Genomic DNA, 23,354 nt, shown 5'->3' with positions numbered 1-23,354 from the left:
TAAATCATCATGAAGAACAAAATTTCAATTGTAAAAAGAAAAATTAAAAACATGTAATCATTGTCATTGATCGGAAATTAGTTGACTTTTCAAGGGGAACAAACCAACTCCCGTTCAATGAACAATAATCAATAAAAATACGTAAATACGAAGGTGTTTCGTCTTTATTCGAGTTATAAGGTAAAGCCAAACCGGCAATTCTAGTTAGGCCAAATATTTCCGTGATATATATATATATAATAATAGGTAGAAATATTGCAGCGAGCTTGCTGTTATTCATATTATTTCATATTTTTGCAGCATTTTGCGCAAAAAAATTTTTAAGACCAAATAGGTCTTACGTCTTGTTACTTGTTAGCTTTTCAATTTCTGTTTCAATTATATATTTAATATATATATATATGTATGTACATACATATATATATATATATATATACATTTAAAGCTTCTACCAGAATAAATGGTGCGTGTTTGGTGACTCTTTTCACCAGCTTTCATGATTGACGACATTTTATAATTAGATAAGGTGATTTAATTTCTTATGTTGAAGCCTGGCAAAATGTGTCATATTTTACTTACAAAAATTTTATGTAATTTGAAATGTTGGCTTTTGATACTAAAGCTAATAACAAAGAAAATTGTTATTTTTATACTATTGTAGAAATTTCTTTCTTCATTTCATGTCGTTTTTCTACTGTGAAGTGCATTTTTTATACACTCAATTATCTGAAAATTCACTTATCCGGAGTTTGCCATTTTTTGAGTATTCTGGATAGTCAAACTTTTACTGCACATAAGGAATTTAGACATTAAGCTTGTCTAGGATTGTCATGTATTTGATCATGTAAATGATTTCTGTTTCTAAAAGGGTTCAAATTAGTTAATATATACTAGCATATGTATATAAAAGGAATTATAAAAATGAATTTTTATAAAATATAAACTATGTGGTTATGTAATGTAATATAATGTATGTATGTGGTTCTGTAATTAAAATAGGGTAAAAAGTATTTACATGACTTTGGGGATTGGAAATTGTTGGGATGAGATTTACGTTTGAATAAGATCATCTTTTTGTGATAGTGGAGGGAAACTGGTATTTTCAGAAAGCAGTTTGGATTCCTTGAAGAACAACTCGCAGTTGGATTGATGGTTAAATGACTATTTCTTAAACTTATAAAACAAATTTTTGTCCAGTCAAATTCATTATGCAACCACTAAATAAAATTGGCTACAGTCCACCTTTTAGTACTTTATAAAATTATTCTCATGAGAACTGAATTCATCACCATGTTTTGTTAAAGTAGTACCATTAACACTATATTATATTTTTTTTAGATGTTTGTATATTTTCTTACTGTATTACCATTATTTCGTTTATTTCTGATGAAAATTAAATTAAAAGGTTGTTTGAATTTTGGAAATACATTGAACTCTCTATTAAGCATATGTAGATTATCTGCAGATTATTAAAAAAAAAAGTGCATTTGAGAAAAACAAAAATATGATTTTTATTTTTCTCAAATGCACCTTTTTTAATGGACAGGGATATGATTTTTAGTTTGCAGAATTTCTTGAAAGATTTGAAGTTCAGTTAAAATATTAATATCATTTTAATGTGGATAAAAATTTATTTCTAATGTTCTAAAAGAAGAAAATTTTACGAATAAAGATATTATAACTCGGGTCTTAAAATATTTTCTGTTACTCAAGGTTTTCAGAACTTGAGAAAATATTGCAAAGTAGCTGCAGAAAAATCAGGGTAATAAATTTTGTGAAATTTTATCTGACTAAGATATTATGGATATAATCACCCAAGAAAAGCCAGTAGGACAATTCAAAGGAAAAAAGTAAACATGAAATTGAAATAGCAAGTCACAGTAGTATGCTAAATGTCTGTAGACAAGCAGAATTGAAGTTTAATGATATCACCACACTGCACAAATTCAGTGATTTGAAATATTGTCCACATGGTTTTAGAAAAAGACATTTTTCTGAAGAAAAATTCCAAGTTTAATTATAACAAAGTTTGTGTCCATTACTGCATGTTTTTGTTATAATTGTCATAATTTTCTTATGTTATTAGTATAGTCTATTTTATTTTTTTACAATTTTTGAAGGTTTTTTGGGGGGCTCTGTAAACTTCCTGAATTATCCATGTTTTCTGATTGTCTGATTGTATTTGTGCATTACTTGGCACAAGCAATCAAAAGTTCAGTATGTTATTTTTACATAAATTGTTTTAATCTTGTCTACCTCTATAAAATTTCATATCATTTTGATGATTGAATTTTAATTTCATATATGAATGGCATTGTATGAACACTGAGACATTATCCAAATCAAACTGGCACTTCTATTTCTTTTAGATACAGCAATGGCAAATGATTCCAGTGGCATTTTTGACAAAACTGAGTTATTATCTCTAATTGAACATTCAGAATTATTGGGTTGGATGAAAGATTGTTCTGAATTAGCATTTGTCAACTTGGATTTATTGCAAAGCAGACAAGAAAAGCTTGCGTTTTTTGTTAATGTAACTAATATAGCATGGATACATGGTATTTTGGTGGAAACATTGCTTTTGAAAACGGTAAGTTTTATAAACAAATTTGAAGCCCTTTTCTTAATGCTAATGGTGAGTGAATATTAAATAAGATTCATATGCAAGTTCTGTCTACTGCAGGAAGAAGAAACTGAAAGTTTCTCCTCTGACTTTCCTAGATTAAATCATTTTAACAGATTTGATTCCCCTTGTACGTTACTTTTATCACCTAATCTGTTAGAACGCTGTATAATGCAGAAGATTCTGGGTTATGTTGTAGGCCAACTTGGTCCAATAAGGTAAACAATAAAAATATTTGTTTTATTTTAAATTAATTATGTGAAAATTTTTTTGTTTATAAAGTATTATTAGTGCTATGCAATTCATGTTTAACTCCCAAAATTGCATCTCTTTTTAACAGCCTTTTTGATTTACGTTATCAACTACTACATGCTCCGTTGCCTGTACCAAAACATATACAGAATCCACCTTATTATCAACTCTTAAGTAAGTAAATATTTTCAAGCCTATTTAAAATTTATCATGAATTCTGTAAACACGTGATCAGAAGTAACTGAATGCTTGAATATTAGAGCTATAAAATATGTGCTTGTATTGCAAGAATAGCATAGATTATTTTGGTTGCATAAACAGTGGCCGTTCTCTTAGAAATGTTGTATACTAGATTTTGGTATGCTGGTTGTGGAATAGTTTCCTGTTTTCGGAAGAATAGTTAGTCATTTCTTTCAGCAGTTTTATTGAGTGCCTGGCTTGAAAACAGCATTCCAATTCATCTCTTAGATATTCTCTATGATCAGAACTAGAGCTTTGATTAACTTATTTTCACAACGTCCATATCAGAAAACCATATTATTTTTCATAGCATATACTGTGGTAGGTTGACTTTAAAATTGCTGAAAGAGGAAGGATCCTGCATCAAAGTGTTGTCACAGTTTAGGAGTGCTGAATTGTCTAAAAAATTAAGATACACTTTAGCATTCATATTTCCTTTTATAAGAAGCAGGGGACCTAATCACAAGAAACAAGACCATGCCATAATCTTTCTTTCAACAAACTTGGCTTGAGGAATGATGCATTCTTGTAAGTTCTGCTCTGCGCTTGAACACTACTATTGGATCTTCAGACAATGGATTTGTTTTCACTTAACATGTTGCCATTATACCAAGCTCCAGTTATGTCATATTTTATATTTTGCTAGTATTGACTGGCATTAGCTGTGCTAATTTGATTTGCGTGTACCTGTTTTCCTGCAAAACCTAAATTTTGCAGCTCTTTGGGAAGTAGCATTGTGCTCATGCTGCATTCAGAAGCACTCTGGAATTTTTTGCAGATGTTTTTGGCTGATTCTGTGCAATTTTGTTTTTCTGTTTTGTGAATGTGTAGTCAGCTTGATGTTTGTTGAACAGGTATAATTTCTGAAGCTGCTTCTGAAGCACTACAAATAGTGATATCATTCACAATTGAATGCACCACCCCTTCACATTGCCAAAATTTCATGAACAAAATTTCCACAGTGAAAAAACTAGTCACTTCTTCTCTTCAAAATTCATTGAACTAACATATCCTATCAGTTTTGCAATTTAAGGTGTGTTGTAATGTCTTGACTACTTCCTTTTATATCTATGTTAGCATTCAGTTACAGTGTTATATGAATGGGCAAATCTACTTCCTGGAAGTGTCTAGGTATTTTTGATCACATGTTGTATATTTTACATCCTTTGAAATGGAGTTTGAATTACTTTCAAAAGCTACAGTCTCCATTTTCGAACAAATCAAGGCTTATACTGTGCCTTATGTACTTTCCAGCATCTTAGAGCTTTTACTTAATTTATTTGTGCTGCTCTCATGTCAAATTATTTCTTTTTTTAAGCTAAAATGTATCATATTAGTCTAATCATGCATCATTATTGGGAATCATAAAACAGAATTGCCATCAAGTATTGTTGTAGCTTGAAGTGAAATTAATGAGTCATAAACATGTTGTGTGATTCTTATATGTGGAACAAGTGTACATTAATTTTTATGCATGTGTAATGCACAAATCTGAAGTCTCTATTTTAGTCATTAAAACATTGTTTATTTTCTATACAATTTTGGCCTGTTTTAAATCCCCATTATTTAGTGAATATTTGTGTTCTTGATATCATTTTTTATGGCCAAATCTATATTTTGTTTATAAAAAGCTTTCATATGGATTCTGCATTTTTTCCTGATTTTTAACTTTCTTAATATGAAATGTTCATACTAGTTTTAATTTCACAGAATTTTTTTTAGTTTATTGTTGGGGGGGAAAGCTTAACTGAAGTTGTGCCTTTCTGTTTACATTTTATAGCCTACTGCTTAAAAAAGAGTTTAAATATTTGTATAAAATTTAATTGTATCTTCATGGTGGAAAAATAATTAGATTTAAGATCTAAAAGAGGTTTATATTAGGTCTGCATCAAATTTCGTTCCCCCTCATCTCTTGGTAGTAATGCTAAAGAAAACAAAATATCTGTTAAGAATATTGCACCTTCTAACGATTTCTAAAAATTTTGGTATTTGTCATTTAGGCAATAAATTTATCTACCTTTATTTCTGACATACCTATTTTTATAATTGCTGTACTACTCCGATGTGTGACACATTGAAGATAATGAAAAGAATCTTAAAGCAATTTGGCAACGTACTGTTCTGATCCTCTCTGTATATATGTTTGGATCTGTAAAGTATTCTCTAAATTTCGCTTTTAATCTACTTAAAACTTTTGAAGTCTGTTTTTCATTTTTAAAAGGCATTGTACTGAAAGTATTATTGGTATTATAATTAAATTTAGCCGAAAAGTTATTATTATGAATATTTTAGAAAACTTCACTGTTTTAAAATCCAAGAGAACATAAATAGTGATACGTTAAAGCTTCTATTATTTGCTCTCTTTACATGTACAGAATATCTAAAATGCGAACTGCGTATCCCAATATGGTTTGTAATGTAGTAACCGCAAAGAATATTTTTAAAGTATCAAAATAAATCTGTGCAATTTTTCATCAAATGAATTTATTAATATAAATCTATTTATTATACCTTAATAATAATAACAACAATAATAATAATAATAAAAATAAAATTTTTAAAAAATACACAGAAAGGCTGTAGAAAGAAATAAAATAGTGAGTGGTTATGAGTATTAAAAAAATTAAAAGAAATGTGTTTTAACCATTTTAGTTGTATTATATTTGTAGATGCATTAATCTAATTTTTATTTTATTCTATAAGCAACTTTTGTGTAATATGTCATTTTTTAAAGCAGCATCTGAATGTTATATGCCTAATATTTGCTTAATCTTCTTTTTAATTTAGTCATGTTGAGCAAAATCTACCTGTGTATTGGGAGGGAACCCTCTATAACTATATTTTATTTAAAAATTATTATAATTTAACTAGTCAAAATATGTTTAAATAATTTGTATCTCCTTACTTCAAGAGTAAGGAATTAACATAATATTAAAATTGTTACTTAAGTTAGTAATTAACATATTATTTAAATTGAGGGAGAAATATATCTGCACATCAGGTAGGCATAGTAGTATGTCTAGAAGTTAGATTTGGGAGCCTACTCTTAAAATAAAACAAATCTGGCCTGGACACTACATGACTTCTTTGTACAGCCTATTAAATATTCTTTTTAGAGCAACAAGAAACTGATATTAAATATTGTTAGATGTTTATTGTTAAACTGACTACATATATAAACTGCTATTATCAGGGTTCATATGGTCCTTAAGAGTCCTTAAGTTTTTTGGAATTGATTTTTGGTCCTTAAAAGTCCTTAATTTTGGCCAAAATTGGCAGAAGGTCCTTAATTTTAATCATCTGAAATTTCTGTTTGTTTTTACGACTGCCATTTTGGGTGTGAATTAGCATTTTGCAGGAATATTTTTGGCGATTTACTGACAAATATGGCTATTTTTTTAATGGGTTCACAAGTTATAATTTGTTCCTATTTGTAATATAAATAATGGTGGGATACTCGAGTTTCTGAGCAAGAAGTGAAACATAAGCATTTCGAAATTATTTCATTTTTTGTAATAAAGAGCTCTCAAACAACTTTCCGCTTTTGGGGATGTGAATTCTTTTATTAAATGGTTCTAAACTTGCTGATTATCAACATTTTGGCGATTTTAAGATCGGTTTCTAGAGAAATTTTTTAATTCCGAGATCTGGGAATTTTTTGACGATTTTCTTAGAACATTCTAACATTGATAAATTTCATTAAAATAATGTAATATATTGGAATTATATTTAAGAAATAACATTAAAATAAAGCATTTTTGTTTTTCACTGTCATATTATAAAGTTCCGTTTTGGCCACATATTATACAATTTTTTGAATCTGAAAAATAAGCAAGGAATAATGCTATAAAGCATGAAGTTTATGAAACAGTTTTTAGCAAAAGCAAAATAGCTATGTAATTAATTAGAAATGTTTTTTAAATTTTTAATGGTAAGAATTTTTCTCATTTCTCAGAATGATCAGAATATGCATCAGTTTTTTGTATAAAATTAATTTCACACTTTTTTTCTCCAATTTTTTCTAAAAACATTTCTGGATTTTTGCTGTTACAGAATTGGTAGGGGTAATTTTTCTTTAGAATTTTAGACATTGAAGCTTGTAAAGTTTAGAAAGATTTCAAGGCAAATTTATAGACCCAAGATTCTAAAAGATTCCAGAAAAAAATGTGATAAAAGGAAAAATGTCTCCATGGTAGTAACATGCAGTTTCTTACATTTTGGAGAACATCTGGAAGAGCAATGAAAACATAATAGTTGAATGTTTTACTTCTGATTCTAGAATCGCTTTCTTAACATGTTTATCTTCCCTTTATTTTCTCTACTTTTCACTAGATACAAGCATGGAAAATATCAAAAGTACTTCTAATCTTATCATATGAACAGGCATTATAGAAAGGAATTTTTTTATTAATAAAGAAATTGAAAACTGACAATTCAAAAGATTCATCTAATATGTCTTAATGCATCATACACATAGCTGGCGCTAGGCATTTTGCCACCTGATTCAGTCTCTGTGGATCCTAAATTCTGAAGCCTGGTGCCTTTCTAAATTCTGCTTTCAATGCCTGCTCTAAATTCTAAAAGTTTTTCCATTTCTAGATTTTTTTGCTCTTTGTGTCCCTAAATTCTAAAAATTATGCCACCCCAGCTCTGTGACCAGACCTTACCATATGTGTTTCATATTTCTTCTGAATGTTTGTATTACTAAAGAAATACAATTAGCAGCTTTTTCCATACATTCTAAATGCATTTAATCTTTTAGAATAACAGAAGTCTTTAATTAAATCTCAAAAATTTAAAGTGAAAAGGAAACGTATTGAAAAAAGAAACTAAATATGTAAAGAGAAGGAAAATTATTCTTCAAATATATGTAGTTATTATTATTTAAATTACCCAGTTGTTTACGGTTTCAGCCTTTACTATAATTTCCCATTTCTATTTCCTCATCAGAATGCAAATCACTTAGACAGTTTTTAAACTGAGTTTTTTGGACTGTAAGACAAGGGTTTCTGAACTCCACTTGCTCCCTGCATTAGTTCCTGTCATCTCTGATGATTTGTAATTATTAGTCTTTCTATTACTGCTGCTGACATTTGAGTTTATGAGTTTATTATGACAATAGAGTTACTGAACCAGATTAAATTGAAATTAAATTGTATAGTTTTTGACCACTAGTCCATATTTTTAGTTTGAATTTCACTCTTCTTGTTTAATTATATCACCACAAACTGTATTTTATTTTGTTAGCATAAGAACGTGCCTATATGTTCCAAGTTCTTTTTTAATAAGAAGTTTATTTAAACCTTTATTTAAATTTATTACCTGATTTATAGTTACTTTCAGACATAGTGATAATTTGTTTCACGTCTGTCGGGGGGAAGTGGGGAGGACTATTTAACTTTTACCGGATCAAGTAAACCCTCATAGGTAGTACATTGTGAAGAGGTTGGCAGTTAGGAGACTGAACATGCAGAAACTAATGAGAACATTGTTTTGCATATTGAGGCAAATTTCTAATTGTTAGAAAACATGTTTAAGGAGAAGGAAATCGATATAAATTAGCCAAAATGTCTGGGCAGGCCTTCAATTTAAAAAGACACATAATTGTTTTGTTGAGTTTTATGTTTTGTAGCTTTAAATGTGTAATTATCCTAATATTGTTAAAAAATCAATGTCATAAATTGCATGTATTTTAAACTGTGAAATTTTATAAGATTGTGGTATTAATAGGGTTTTTTTTAACAAATATTATTAAAAAATTAATTTAATTTAATAGTGGCCATGTAAATCCATAATGACTAAGGTTATCTAATAACTAATTTAATTATAACTAAATGCATTCCTTTAAAAATTATCTCTCTATATTAAAGCAAGTCATTGCCTTTCATTAACACGCTGAGCCCGGCGTCAGTCCCTGGGGACCGGGACTGTAACTTTAGTTTGGCTGGCGTCAGTCCGCGGGACGACAGTATTAAAGTTAACAAATAACTATAGTCTCAATGAAATGTGATCAAATGTAGTTTTAATGAAATTTATTGAAACATTATAAACAAAAATACGGCTTAGCTTTACACATATTACAATATGAAACAACTATTTTGGTAACATTTTTGGCTATCTTGCATCCAAATAGTTTTGAATTGTCATCATAACATTTCGAACAATACTTTTGGACTTTATGTGCATCTCCTTCCTTTTTGTATAATTTATGAATAATTTAAGTCGGCAGTATTGCACCGCTTGATCGCTCGCTGCCGGCTGAATGGAAAGGACAGCAAATTCAGCGCCGAGCTCAATGTGTTAACCTTTACCGTGGTCACAAGGTAAAACACAAAAATATAAAATTCATGTGAAACTTATTCTTTGCATCTAGTGAGACTTAATGCAAAACAACTTATCACCGCTAATGCTTTAGTGGCTTAACCTTAAATTATATTAACTGAGTTACAACCCCTGGAACTCTACACGAAGCTACGACACTAACAGCGTCAGACAGAGGCCAGCTAACTTTCAAAACTTGCTTAGCTGTGCTTACATCAGGCTTTTCAGGTTTGTTCTGATCAGCAGGTTTCTCTGTAGGCAAGCAGTAGCAGTGACAACAGCCAGTCTTTTGTTATGAATCATGCTGATTGTGATTTTAATGCTCATTTTAACCTATGCTGCTTGACATAAAATGTACTTACTATTTACTAAACCTCTAGACTGAGCAAGTATGTGACAAGATGAGATATTAAAAAAAAAAGCTAACTGTTAGTAAAACGTAACTAAAATGTCACTTATCTTCTTTCAAATATGCCCAGTTATTATAAGTGTAAAATATTTAATCCTACTTGATAAATTTCATAAAATTAATTTTATTCTCAAACTTATTAATAATTATGTTAATTAAGTTATGTTTAATAATAATGCATCCTATTCACGTTCAGGCACAGATAATATATTTTTAATTGAATTTACTCAGTTCCCATTCACACATAGGTCCTTAATTTTTTTCATTAATTGTCCTTAAAAGTCCTTAAAAGTACTTAATTTCCGTGTGCAGAAATGTGTACGAACCCTGTATTATGTATGTAATTAGATTTCATTATTTGTTGAAAATTAATTTTTTTAAAATTTGACATTGCCAAAACCTGAATATTTTCATCATTTAAAACACTTCTGTAATTGGAAGTATATGACCACCACCAATGATTGTGAAAATAAAGGCCAGTTAAGGACTTTTAAGCTGGGTAAGGGAGTTATTATATTTTTATATAGTTGTTATATTTTTATATAGATGTATAATAAAAACAAAGTACTCTGAGAGGTAGAAATGCAGAAAATACTGATGGCATATTGAAAAGTAAGAATTGTGATCACATTGAATGTTAAATCCTTAATGGCTAGGAAACTTGGCAGTCGAGGCAGATTAAATTCCATTTTATTTAAGTTGACATTTGTGGCTACAATTCACTTGACACTCTAATTGTGCCTCTTCCCAGAACATTTACATTTTTGATACTGTTGTAATAGGAAGAGAGCGCAGTGAAATTGTGTACAAGCAGCACACAGAGAGAAGCTAAAATGCATAGTTATCCAATATGGAAGCTCACCAAGAGGAAGGTTTTGGTTTAGGTTAGAAAAGTTTCAGTTCTTAAAATTTTGAGTTTAGGTTCCGAATCAAGCCATGCAAGAGGGAAGATCTGGAAGTGACACAGTCCAGAAATGTTATTAATTTGTTTAGAATAAAGAGACGAAATAACCAATTATTTAATTACCCGGATAATTTTTTATCTCACATATTCCCCTCTTCAAAGAGAAAAAGACTTGGCTACAGAAAAGCCTTTTTAGAAGAAAGCATTGGTGAAACAAAAGAAATACAATTGTGGGGGACCAAAATTGTAAAATTTTTATCTAAATAATTTTTTTAAATAACAAAATCTTGTAAATATCTTTTTTAACGATAAATGCAAATTGAAAATTCTATTGAAAGTCAGCAAGTTTATTTTTTTGTAAAAACACTGTGAGAGATGTCCTATTTTTCTTTCCCCTGAGAGGTAACTGGAAAAAGTTCATAGTTCTGTAAAAGCTTTGCTTCAATATCATAACCATAATATTTTGCAGTTTTTAGCTTAAAAGTTTTTCATAAAAACTGTTGTTGTCAATATAAAACCAAAATTTATATTCATGAAATTTGCATTAAAATTAACTATTTATCACTTATAAAATAATCCACATTTTCTTAGTTGGAAAACAGTGTAAAATGGAATTCAGAAATTAATAAACCTAGAAAAGTAACAAAATTCAGTACAATAATAAAACAAACTTTGATAAAATTGAGCAAGTCCTCTACAGTGCAAATCAGCGTTACAAGTTGCTGATGGCTATGGAATGCTTAAATACAATAAACCTAAAACCCGTGCATAGGTAAGATAAAAAAAAGGTAAATCAAAATCATCAAAATTTTTAGACTGCAGAGTGGGGAATTATGGGATACCACTAGTTAAAAATCAAAATTTTGACCAGTGTCATCCCATAATTCCCCACTTGGTATTCTAAAAATTGTAACTTTTCTGGACTGTGCCATTTCTAGGGCTTGCATAAGGCTATGATGTAGCAGATTTGGAACATAAAGTCAAAATTTCGAGAACTGAAACTTTTCTGACCCACCTTTTGACCTAAAAACCTACCTTTTGGCAATCTTCCGTATTGGATAACTCTGCTTCTCTCTGTGTGCTGTGTGGACGCTATTTTGCTGTGCTCTCATCCTATCGCAACAGTATCAAAAATGTAAATGTTCTGGAAAGAGGCACGATTAGAGTGCCAAGCGAATAGTGGCCACAAATGTTATTTTAAATAAAAATGAAATTTAATCTGCCTCAACTGCCAAATTTCCTTGTCATTAATGAGTTAACATTCTATGTAATCAGAATTCTTCCTCTTATTCAGCTGATTTACATATTTTTTATCTTACATATATCCATACGTTTGGTACTGCTGACCGCAATAAAAAAGGGACGTCCACAACTAGATATTATAGCAGTCTCATAATAAAAAGTTTCAACGTTCTACAACTAATCATTTTTATTTATGCAAGTACATACATACGTGTGAACATACAGCTATCACAAAAAAAAAAAAAAAAAAAAAAAAAAAATTTGAATTCATTTTAAATTATCTGTACGTACAGACATCTCAAAAAAAAAAGGGGGGGGTCCAGATGGATTAAAGAGCAGTCAAAATGGATGTTTCCATTGAAATATAATACCCCAAAATTTTTGAGATTACAACTCTTTCTTTACTTCATACAAGGAAGTAATAAAAATAAATAATTTGACAAATTCATACAAATTGAAAATGATAATTAGCATCTTTCTGCCCATGGTGGTCAGTGATTCCTCTAGAATTACAATATTTTATAGTTCTAGTGCAAGGTTTGGGCTTTTTAAGCTTTTGTTTGATTTAAACTACTTTGGACATGTATGCTTACTCATGATCAGTATTGCTAATATGGTTGTTTAAAAGTCAGTTTTTCTGCCTGATATTTAATCCTTTATTTTTCTGAGTTTTATTTGAAACACCATTTTTTGTTTAATTAAAAAAATTATTCTTTTTATTTTATATTTTCAGATGATGCAAAACCTCTTTGGGAAAAATACATGCCACCATTAGAATCAAGGCTGCTTTTTGTTTTGGTTGAAGGATTACTTTATTCACCAACATTACGTGTAAGTTTTGCATTTGATTTCTTAGTTCTAATTTCAATGTGCTTAGAATTTGCTACTTTAGAAAGATTTTTTGTAAATGATTTCAGATTTAGATAAGATTATTTTTAATACACAAATCGAACATTTTTATTCATTCAGAGAATCATAAAATAGCAAAAATCTGGCTTAGTTCAATTGATTACTGGATCATCTAACTCTGTAAATGCTTATATCATTACAATGTTATTTTGAGTTCAAATTTTTATAACCAAAAATAACATCACAACTGTGATAAGATATCATGCTAATTTAACAGTTATGTAATCAATTAAATCTTTTAAATATAATTTTTTAATAGACAAAACTCAATCTGAAATGATTATGTACCAAAAAGTATACAGTGGAACTTTGATCTACCATTCTTGCAGCTGTTGTCTTCCTACGTGTATAACTTTCTTTTTGATTCCAAATGAAGTTCTGTATCATTAACATTATTAATTCTTGCATCTATCATTGCAAAATGTAGTTTTACTGTTTTAATCTGTATAGATCACATTTTTGGCATAACATTTCTTGCATGGATCATTTGAGAAAATCGGCCCACCAGCAGCTGAGGGGTCAAATTGCTGAACACTGGTAGTTCTGACCTGGGTTCAATTTTAAGTGAATTGGCTGGCTGCATGGGCATTTTCATGGTTATCTCTCATGTGTAATGTATAGACAAGCTAGTTTTCTTTAGAAAGTTCTCCACAAAGGCATCCCTTCCCTTAGGCAGATAGGTGTAGTGTGCTTTGCCATAATCAACAAAACCAAACCAAATGAGTGAGAAGATCAATTACAATTTCTTATTTAAGCTAACCTTCTTTTTTGATTATAAATCTGGAAATTAATGTAATTATGATTTGCAAGTAGCTGTGAGCTCTCCATTTGCTTCATTAACTTAAATTTCCAAAATTTTATTTCCTTGTAGTTTGAAATAACTGTATTTGCTTTATTTTTCATTAGTTTATTCCTGTTAGTTTTTAGAAGTTTCAGGTCTCTGTCAGTTTTTACTTTGAATCAGCAGTGAGTATGTTAAAAGATAAAAGGAACAAGTGGGATTTTGAGCTACAGTTAGGTGTATGAAGCTATACAAAGATTCATATATTTTTTATGCAGTGAAAACAAGTGGTGCAGGTTGTGAGCAAACTTTAAAGTTTCAAAGAGTTATATTTTCAATTGAAGCAAAATTTACCAAGAAGTAAAAGGTCAGTGTGTCAATCTTTTAATAAAAGTTAATTTTTAACATGATGTATTCATATTAAAAGTTTTAAATATTACTTATTTACAATATGCTACTCATTCATAGCATATAATTGATATTTAGTTTAATCATTTACCTGCATCCATAGATTTATCCTTTGAACTCACTGAAATAAATCCATAAAATGATCAAAGATCCATGGTATTATGAGTTATGTATTGTAATTACATAAACAAAATTCGGTGGTGCAACAACCGTAATAGGCAAGCAGCCCTAGTGGGCCAAGGCCAGCGGTGCCCCGAAATCTGCTTTCTTGACCGTGTGCTCCGGGGTGCTTAAACTTATGCCCTGAACAAGTGGTCAGCTTGCTGCAGGACTCCCAATGTTTAGTCCCCAAGGGATTGAACCGCCGACCCGTGGGGCTGCTGCGCGATTGCGCTAGCCACTGTGCCACCGGGTAATTACATATGCCATGCATTATTTAGGAATGCAACATATTCTGTATGTCATGGACCAGAATTCTTGGTGGGAATTAAAAAACTTTAAAATATGAACACAGTTCTCTGTATCATTATTGCTATTTTTTTTTGCTTGTAACTGCATTTTGTCAGTGAAAAGTGTAATTAATACATATACAATACAAAGTCTGAGATCCGGACTTGTTGGGACTTTGGCAATTCTGGATTTTGGAGTTTTCTGGATATTAGATCATCAGTTTAAATACAAGTTCTAAATTTTTGTTGCCCCTAAATTTTGGGTCCCAGTATTTTCCCTAAATTCTAAAAATTTTGTCACTCCTTAATTTTCTTGCTCGGTGATGATGATGTCGTGTTTATGACAAAGTGCAATTATATAGCTTTGAAGCTGTCAAAGACAGCTTTTGCAACCTCGGCAGCTCTATCAGTATAAAGTAGGTCCACTGGGTCTTCAATGCCAATGTTAAACAGTCTGGCTTGGATTGCTGGGCAGCTGAAGATGTGATGGCGAGACAGTGGGATGTCATCTGGGCAATGAGGACAAATGTTGGTGTAACTACGCTGTCCGTCTGCAGAAATCCTCATCCCTTTTAAGTGATTTGTCCTAAGTCTGGTTATGATAGTCGATATGGCTCTGTCACAGTTATAAAAATATTAGAAATTGAGCAAGATATTGCACAATTTCTATGAATTCTGCAATATCTTGCTCAGTGCTCCTCTAAATTACAAAAACTTTGTCTTCTCTAAATTCTGCTGCTCAGTGTGGCCATACGAGCTCTGTTGTCGATTCTGGATGTATGTGAATTACAAACCAGTTATTCTATTCAAATAGCAATAAATGTAGTTTTTTGGCCTATGAGTATCATCAACAAAATCTATTTTTACCATATGGAAAGAAATTTTCTCTTATCAATATTTGTTAGTATATTTAACTGGAATTTGTAATCATCACTAAGCATAATGCCAACATAAAAGTTCACCATACTCTTTGTTATTCAGTTATTAATATATAAAAAATTATTTATGCTTCGCTGCATGAATCATTAATCAAGTTGGCATGTGCTGATAAATATCCACATGAAAGCAAAATATAATAAATATTAATTTGCCAGGTTAGTGTCAGGGATATAAAATATTAGTAGGTGTGAAATCAACAATGCTTCTATGTAGAATGTTTCAATTTCAGGTGTATGCCAAGCAGATAGACAGCTACAAAGCCAAATAATTGATCACAGAAATTTCTGCTAAAATGATTGTTTCTTTAGTAACGAAGTATTTTATTTAGTGTCAAAGTGAAATTAAGAATCGGGATTCTCTACGTAATTTATTGTGGGGAAAATCAAATATGTGCGTAAAGCATACAAACAAACAAAAACCCTTAAAAAACAAAACATAAAAAAGATCATTGGTGGCTTTGAAGACCAGATTTTAGATCATTCCGGATATTGGATGCCTGGATCACGGACTTTGTACTGTATATCATTTGCAGATGTATGCAAAAACTAATCAATGGTATGAATGTATAAAAGCAGTATATAGTAAAAAAAGCTTCATTTAAAGGTATGCAAAAATTTTGTAAATAAAATGAGCAAAAGGCTAATGCTTAAGTACAGTACAAAATTCGTATTTTGGACGTCCATTATCCGGAATGATCTGTAATTCGGACCTCAAAGCCACAAACTTTTTTTTTGTATACTTTACGCATGCACGTAGTGCGTTTAATGTATAACGGACAGTATAAGCTAGGCTAAAATTATCTTTACTGATTCTAAGGCATTTCAGTTAATGTTGCAGATTGCGCTGTTGCTTAATCTTCTAATTGGATCCGGCTTATTATTTTTTGCAGACTGTTAGAGCAATATTATAAAAATTAAGCTTGAACTTTCAATTATGTCAAAAAGAGTTTCCAATTCTGGAGCTGCCAAAGGATCTACAAAGTGAAAGCATGTTTCGATGTCCATTAAACAAAAAGTGGAATTGCTGCAAAAAATGGATAAAAACATATCCGTCTCAAAATTATATTAGGAGTATGGCATTGGAAGGTATGTGACATAAGAAAAAAGGAACTTAAACAGCTTACATTGAAAGAAATGTTTAATAAAGTAAACAAATAAATACTAAGCTTTTTTTTTTTTTTTTTTTTTTTTTTTATTTTGATACCCTTTAGATCATAATTGCTCTTTATTTCATAAATTACGGGTTCATATTTTTAATTGTATAATTTCTGCATGCCATCTTACCAGATTTAAATTGATGATCTATAATCTGGAAAAAACCCTAATCCGGAATCACCGAAGTCCCAACGAGTTCAGATTATGGACTTTGTACTGTATTTCAATTAGTGGAGAGTAATTGTATACTTGAGGGAATGTACTTGAAAGAGCAGACATGCATCAAATATAAATTTCCTTGTTATTACTAAAAAGATAAAACAAGTAGGAAATGTATGCATAAAAAATTTCAAATTTAGTATTATTAAAGGCAGATCTTGAATTTTAGAGAATACCTACAGTGAATGCTTTAAAAGTGTGTTTTACTTTTACATTGTTGACCATTAAAATTACTGTGCCATGAAGGCATCTTGCAACAAATGTTTAATTTGCATAAAAAGTACTACATACTCGAATAAGCAAATGATTAGCATTCTAAGGTATATACAAGAAGCAAGTATGAGTAACGCCATCTACATTGTGTATAAATAGGAAGACTGTACAATGAATTTCTCACTGAGAAATCATATTTGAACGTTGGTTGTTTATCTAAAGATTGTGTTATGTCTTGTGTAAGAATGCCTGAGTGGACAGACATGTTGTCCTCTTGGCCTAATGGGGTGTTATGGCTACATCACATATCTTGAGTCAGAAACTTTGCTAATCTGCAGGATAACAGTTATCAGTATGAACAGTGTGATGACATCTGCAGCACTTCAGACTGCTGCACAATCACCACAGCTTCCTTTGATGCTGCAGAAGATACAGGTTTGCCTACAATGCTGTGACAAGTGATGACACTGGACACAGGAGTGGCACTAAGTCATGTTTTCAGATGAATCCCAATTCTGCGTACAGTATCATGATGCTTGTATCAGTGTATTGAAGCACTGAGAGGAATGAACATTGCCAGCTCACATTCATCATCATCATAGGAGCCCTGCATCTGGCATGCTGGTATGAGGTGCCATTAGGGTACACATTCAGGTCACCTTTTGGTCACATAGCTGATAACAGTTGACACTGTATTTCTGACGTGTTCTGTTCTGTCCTAATCATCCTTGATGCACAGAGTGTTCGAGTAATGTTCTGGCCAGCATATACTTCAGATCTCCCTGTACTGAGAATATGTTGTCTAGGATTACTGAAAGACTTTCATGCCACCACTTGTCATTTACTGATGAACTCTTGCATAGATTTCAAGCCATGTGGAACAAAGTACCCATATTTACAATTCAAGATCATTTCTACCCAATGCCCAGGTTTTATTACAGCTGTTGTTGCTGCCAGAGGTGGCAGCCCTATGTACTGAATTCTGCATGCTGTGTATCCCAAACCACCTTGCAAATGTAATCACATCTTCCTTAATCAATTATCAAATATAATCACATCATCTACAATTAATAAGATTCTACTATTTGCTTCCCTTCCTGATGTAGCAATTTTATTGGCCAGCAGTGTGCATTTGGTTTGTACAAGTAAGGCTTCCCAGTTGTAAATTTTGTATTTATTTAATATGTATGATTTACTGTTATATAAATATGAAACTTTATTTTAAAGGTGATGTACAGTGAAGTTATTGAAGAAGATCTGGATGATGCCATGAAAGATTATTTTGATTTTTCAATACAAATTGATTTGGAAAATGATATAGTATGTATTCATAGCTGTTACTAATATAGTATAGTTTTGAAGTTCATGAAACTGTATTGCATTTTTTAAAAATATCTTAAGTCCATGTAGAAAGTCTTAATTCCAAATAGAAAAGTAGTGTACTGATGCTTATTGTTTATTTACTCATTTGGTATCAAATCCAGATGGAGGAAAATTTGTGATAATATTGCTATCTGAAGTGTATTAAATTGGCAAAAATTTGCTAATACAGTGAAACCTCAGATTATGTGAATGTATCAAATATGTGAATGTGAATATGTCAAAATAATAATGTGAATATGTCAAAATGTGTTGTAGCTTCGCAAACAAAATATATGAATAGATCACAAAACAAATTTGTTGACTTAAATTACTTTTCACTACATATCTAAACATATTCAAATATTACTGAAAATTAAATAAATTAAAAAAAAAACCCTAAATTTTCCTTAAATTTAAAAGAATAGCTGTAAAATTAAAGTAACTTATTTTGCAGATTAATCATTTCACATTGGATAAAAGAGCATTAACTTTGCACCTGGATGGAAAAAAATATATATTAATGATTTATTTCTCCAAATAAGTAATTGGAATGTAGCATTTTTATTTTATTTTAAGAAAATTTTACTTTTTTTTTTTTTTTTTTTTTTGGAGGGGGTCAATATGGAGATAATATAGAAAGCTAAATTTTGTATATAGAGAACCTTTCTACCACCCTTCAACACTAAAAGCATTTTTTATATAATTCTCTATTTTGTGAATTATAATTTGTGAATTTATAATTGGAAATTCAATATTTATATAAATAAAGCCTGTAAACAACTTTTTTGACACTTTATAAAATCAAAATTATTATGAAAATGTCCAGCATTTGTTAGGATATCCATCTTTCAAAGATGACTTTTCTCCAAGAGGAGTGAAATCATTTACAAGTCAAGTTAAAGAGGTTGCTGTATATTTCTGAGGTAGATTTTTAATGCAGAATCTTGCAACTATTCTATGGATGTGAATACATAAATGATTCATTCATTAAAAATAAATTATATTCTTATTAACCACTTAACTGTTTTGCCGCAAAAAGGAACTTTTTTAATTTGCCCATACACCGCTTGGGCAGTGTATTTTCCTACACCAATCCACTGATTTTCCCGTTTTTTTTTTTCCAAATTTTTTACTTTGCAGTGTTTCTAATAGATGTCTCTAGTAGTCCAGGAGAGACTGGAATGTAAAATCAGTTCAAGGATAGGTTTTACCACATTTCATTAGGCCGAGAAATTCAATGAGTTTGTTTGCAAGTGTTCAGTGTATTAGGCTTTGCGAATAGTATTACTTTCTAATTTTGTCATGAAATAAAAGAACGATGGGTGACAGTGAATGGCTCATAACAAAATATAATTCTGATATTGGTTCAGGTAATAAATCTGAATTTTCTATAAATGATTCTGGTAGTCCTGAAAGTTCTTTATCGGAATTCTCTAGTGATGATGAGGAAACGGAAAATTCAGATGATCTAATTCAGGTTCGGAAATGGATTCCTGTAAGTTCTTTCTGTTCTACAGTTTCACGAGAAAAAAGCCAGCTTTAAGTAAAAATGCCTTAATTTCGGCGTAATTAAGAATTATCTTAAATTAATAAATGCAATACTTGTAACAGATTTGACTGCTGATTTGAATTCATATAATCAATTAGAATACAAAATTGTTTATAAAAATATGCTTATGTTTGGTCACAATATGGCAGGGAAGTGAAACAGTTAAGTGGTAAGGGGTATAAGTTTTCCATTTTTATCTATAAATGGGTACTCATTCAAAACCATTTTGGCATTGCTGATCTAAAATATTTTCAACCTGGCATAAATCACATTAACCTTTGTTTTCATACTGTTCTAATTTTTCTACAGTTTTGTATGTCTTCTTAAAATTAATATTATATATGCATATATTTATTTTAATAGATATCTCTTCCCAAATTGTTGGATTGGTATGCAATGGATTTTTCCAAAGATGACGAAAGTGATTTAGACAAGGCACCATATGAGGGACTTATCAATTTATTATCTACTTTAGTGAGGTCTCCACTTGATCAATTATTTCAAGCTTTGCTTTCAGCTGATTCTATGCTTAATTTTAGTGAAAATATAGGTGAGAGTGCTTTAGTATTCAAGAACTATAATCTTTAAATTATCAATATGCTATTAACTTATTCTAGAAATTTTATAATATAAGGTGAATTAGAAATATAGCTACATGTGTATGTTTGAGTGTATTTACTTGATGCTATCAAATATGGAAAACAACATAAATAATCGATAGAGAAAAGCAAACCATTAAAAAATAAATTCTTCAAATTGAAGAACAATATGAATCAGACTTCCTTTGTTTCTTCAAATTGCTCACTGTTGTCACTGTCTAGTGCAAGTTTTGTTTGTCCTTTTCTAGATGCTTGTCATTTTAAGCAGTAGATTTTCTCCTTTTTCCCCCACAATCAGTAGCAACAGTGTTATATTAAAATCATGCTTCACCAGTCTCATGATCTCATAATTATTCTCATATGCAGTTGCACATGCTGTAACTGTAATTTGCTTGTACTGTGTTTTCTTGGGTAATGAATTTTAAAAGTAAACTTTCAGAGCTCGAGAATTTGAAAAAGTAAATTTTCAAATTTAAGATGTCATAATATGCCATTTGCTTGTACAATATATGTATATACTGGTGGACAAAATTAAGAGATGGAAAATGAAAAGTATTGATCTTGAAGAGTATTAGCATGAAAAGTATTGATCAATATAATTTTTTTTTTTTTTCAAAATAGAGATCTTATTCAAAAAATGTTACAGAATTAGTATTCTAGAAAGGAGTATTAGGTTTTTGTATTGTCAGGCAATCAGCTTGTAGTATTATTTGCATGAATTAAAAATGAAAAATATTTGTAGTTAAAGAAATTTTGTGCAGTTACCACATTATAATTCTAAAGTAATAAAATTTTACAAAAATATTAATAACATATTTTTAGACTTTGAAAACTTAGGAATTACTAATGTGAAAATTCTTTCAGCATACCAAATGTAATAAAATTATAAATTAAAGACATTAATAAATCACAAAAAAATCTTTGAATGGCAAGTAAGGGAGGAAAATCAATCTCAAACTAATCTAATTTATTTACTAACTGATCCCGTCTATGCAAATTGAATATGTGGTCAAAATAGCAGATTTCGAAATGAAATATCTCAGTAAATTTTTGACATATGGGCATCAAACTTGTTAAAAATTTTTTTTTATAATAACTACAAAATTTACTTATCCGTAATCTTTTCTTGCAGTATTATTGTATGTCTTTCTTATCCCGAGTGACGAGCTATTTAAAAAGAAAAAAGAGAGAGAGAGTTCCTTCTTAAAAAAGAATTCCATGTTGAAATTCTAGCAAGCATATTCTGTTCCATTAGAAGTAGAATACCCATACATTCTGGTTTACATACCCCAGGCTTATTCGAACGATCATCTACTATACTATTAAGAAAATTTAATATCTGCGTGCTATTTCCCGAACTCTACAACTGAGATTTTTAGGGACAATATTTTTTAACAGGTCTTCTTTTACAGAAGAATGTTCAGAGCGGGGAATAATTTTTTAAGCCAAAATGTCTGCACTTAAATTTCCCAAACTACCTATAAGTTGTATGAGCAGAAGCAGCACTTTGTCCGTACACTATACACAGTTTATGAGCTATTTAATTAGCAATTTGTTTTCCTTTTTGGAATAAAAAGGATATTGTAATAAAATGAACTTTTGGTCTTCTGTTTTTAGAAATGCAGGGAAGAAACATAATGCTACAATACATGCAAGAATAACACATTGTGAGCAGGAATCTCTGCACTTTTCTGTAGTGGTATTAAAATTACTTCTTATTAGTAGTAACAAAAAAAAAAAAAAAAAAAATTAGATGAAAACACACTTTGTTTTAATAAAGAAAAATATTTTGCTTAATTAAGACTTTTTCCTAATTAAATCTGACATAATGAAATTGTGCATAAATATATCTAAGCATGGCATCTGTTAAAATAGATGTAATAAGAAGTGACTCAAGTAATCGCGAAATGTATCCGATATATTTATAATTATTAATTTTAGTTAATTTGCTCCTGTTATCTTTTCAAGTTCAATGAATTTTCAAAATCTTTGTGTGCAAGTTAATTATGCATCCGAAACTGAAATATTACAAAATTATCTATTGACATTAATGTAGAAAATTTCAGTTATTTTGCTTGTTGTTTAATGAAATAGGCTGCGTGACTTGTTTCTTATGGAATTATTTACAAGGTGGGGGAAAAAGTTTCCATACATAGGGAGATATAATGCTTTAATGTTGGAAACTGCAGTATGGATATGATATAGAAACTATTAGACTCTGCATTTCATGTCCTCATGTCTTACTGTATTCTAAAGTGGCCCACCAGCAGCCGAGCGGTAAAGTCGCTGAACACTGGTAGTTCAGTCCGAGGTTCAAATCCCGTGAACAGGCTGGCTGCATGGGTGTTTTCGTGGTTTTCCCCATGTGTAACATGTATACGAGCCAGTTTCCCTTAGAAAGACCTCAACGAAGGCATCCCTCCCCTTAGGCAAATAGCCCTAGTGTGCTTTGCCATAATTAAGTACACCAACACCAACTTACTGTATTCTAAATTGGTATCCTGGTACATAGCCATCATTCATATGGGCTGAGAGAAAGATATTGGTCAGGGATAGATCATCCCACAGTGACTACAGCAGTTACCCAGTTTGAAAAATCTGAGTCATGCAATCCAGCAATGTGAAAATTGATGATCCAGCCAAAGCTTCATCTTTATTATCTATTTGTTATCTATGTATGCACACTTTTAAGGCACTCAATAGATATGATTTAATATTGGAATATGTGAATAATAAAATAATAGTTATATATGTGATATTAAGTTTGGTTCTTTCATA

General features: G+C 30.5%; 1 protein-coding gene across 3 annotated transcripts in view; it reads left to right on the top strand.

Annotated features, from left to right (window-relative positions):
- The window catches only part of Sptz (zinc finger FYVE-type containing 26 spastizin), a 196,858-nt gene that overhangs the window by 70,164 nt on the left and 103,340 nt on the right, over positions 1 to 23,354 (top strand). For 2 of the 3 annotated variants that reach the window (XM_085823187.1, XM_085823185.1), the window contains exons 15-20: positions 2,370 to 2,593; positions 2,672 to 2,844; positions 2,967 to 3,052; positions 12,728 to 12,825; positions 18,294 to 18,386; positions 20,341 to 20,527. In XM_085823187.1, the coding sequence (XP_085679313.1) occupies positions 2,370 to 2,593; positions 2,672 to 2,844; positions 2,967 to 3,052; positions 12,728 to 12,825; positions 18,294 to 18,386; positions 20,341 to 20,527 (861 nt within the window). The remainder of the gene's footprint in view (positions 1 to 2,369; positions 2,594 to 2,671; positions 2,845 to 2,966; positions 3,053 to 12,727; positions 12,826 to 18,293; positions 18,387 to 20,340; positions 20,528 to 23,354) is intronic. The other variant, XM_085823186.1, reaches the window with a different exon arrangement.

The sequence above is a fragment of the Stegodyphus dumicola genome, chromosome 9 (genome assembly GCF_044657685.1).
Source record: "Stegodyphus dumicola isolate Sdum_Otavi_A_Nest chromosome 9, ASM4465768v1".
In the NCBI taxonomy this organism is placed as follows: Eukaryota; Metazoa; Arthropoda; class Arachnida; order Araneae; family Eresidae; genus Stegodyphus; species Stegodyphus dumicola.
The sequence above is the reverse complement of the archived record's forward strand: the minus strand, read 5'-3'. Positions and strand labels throughout refer to the sequence as shown.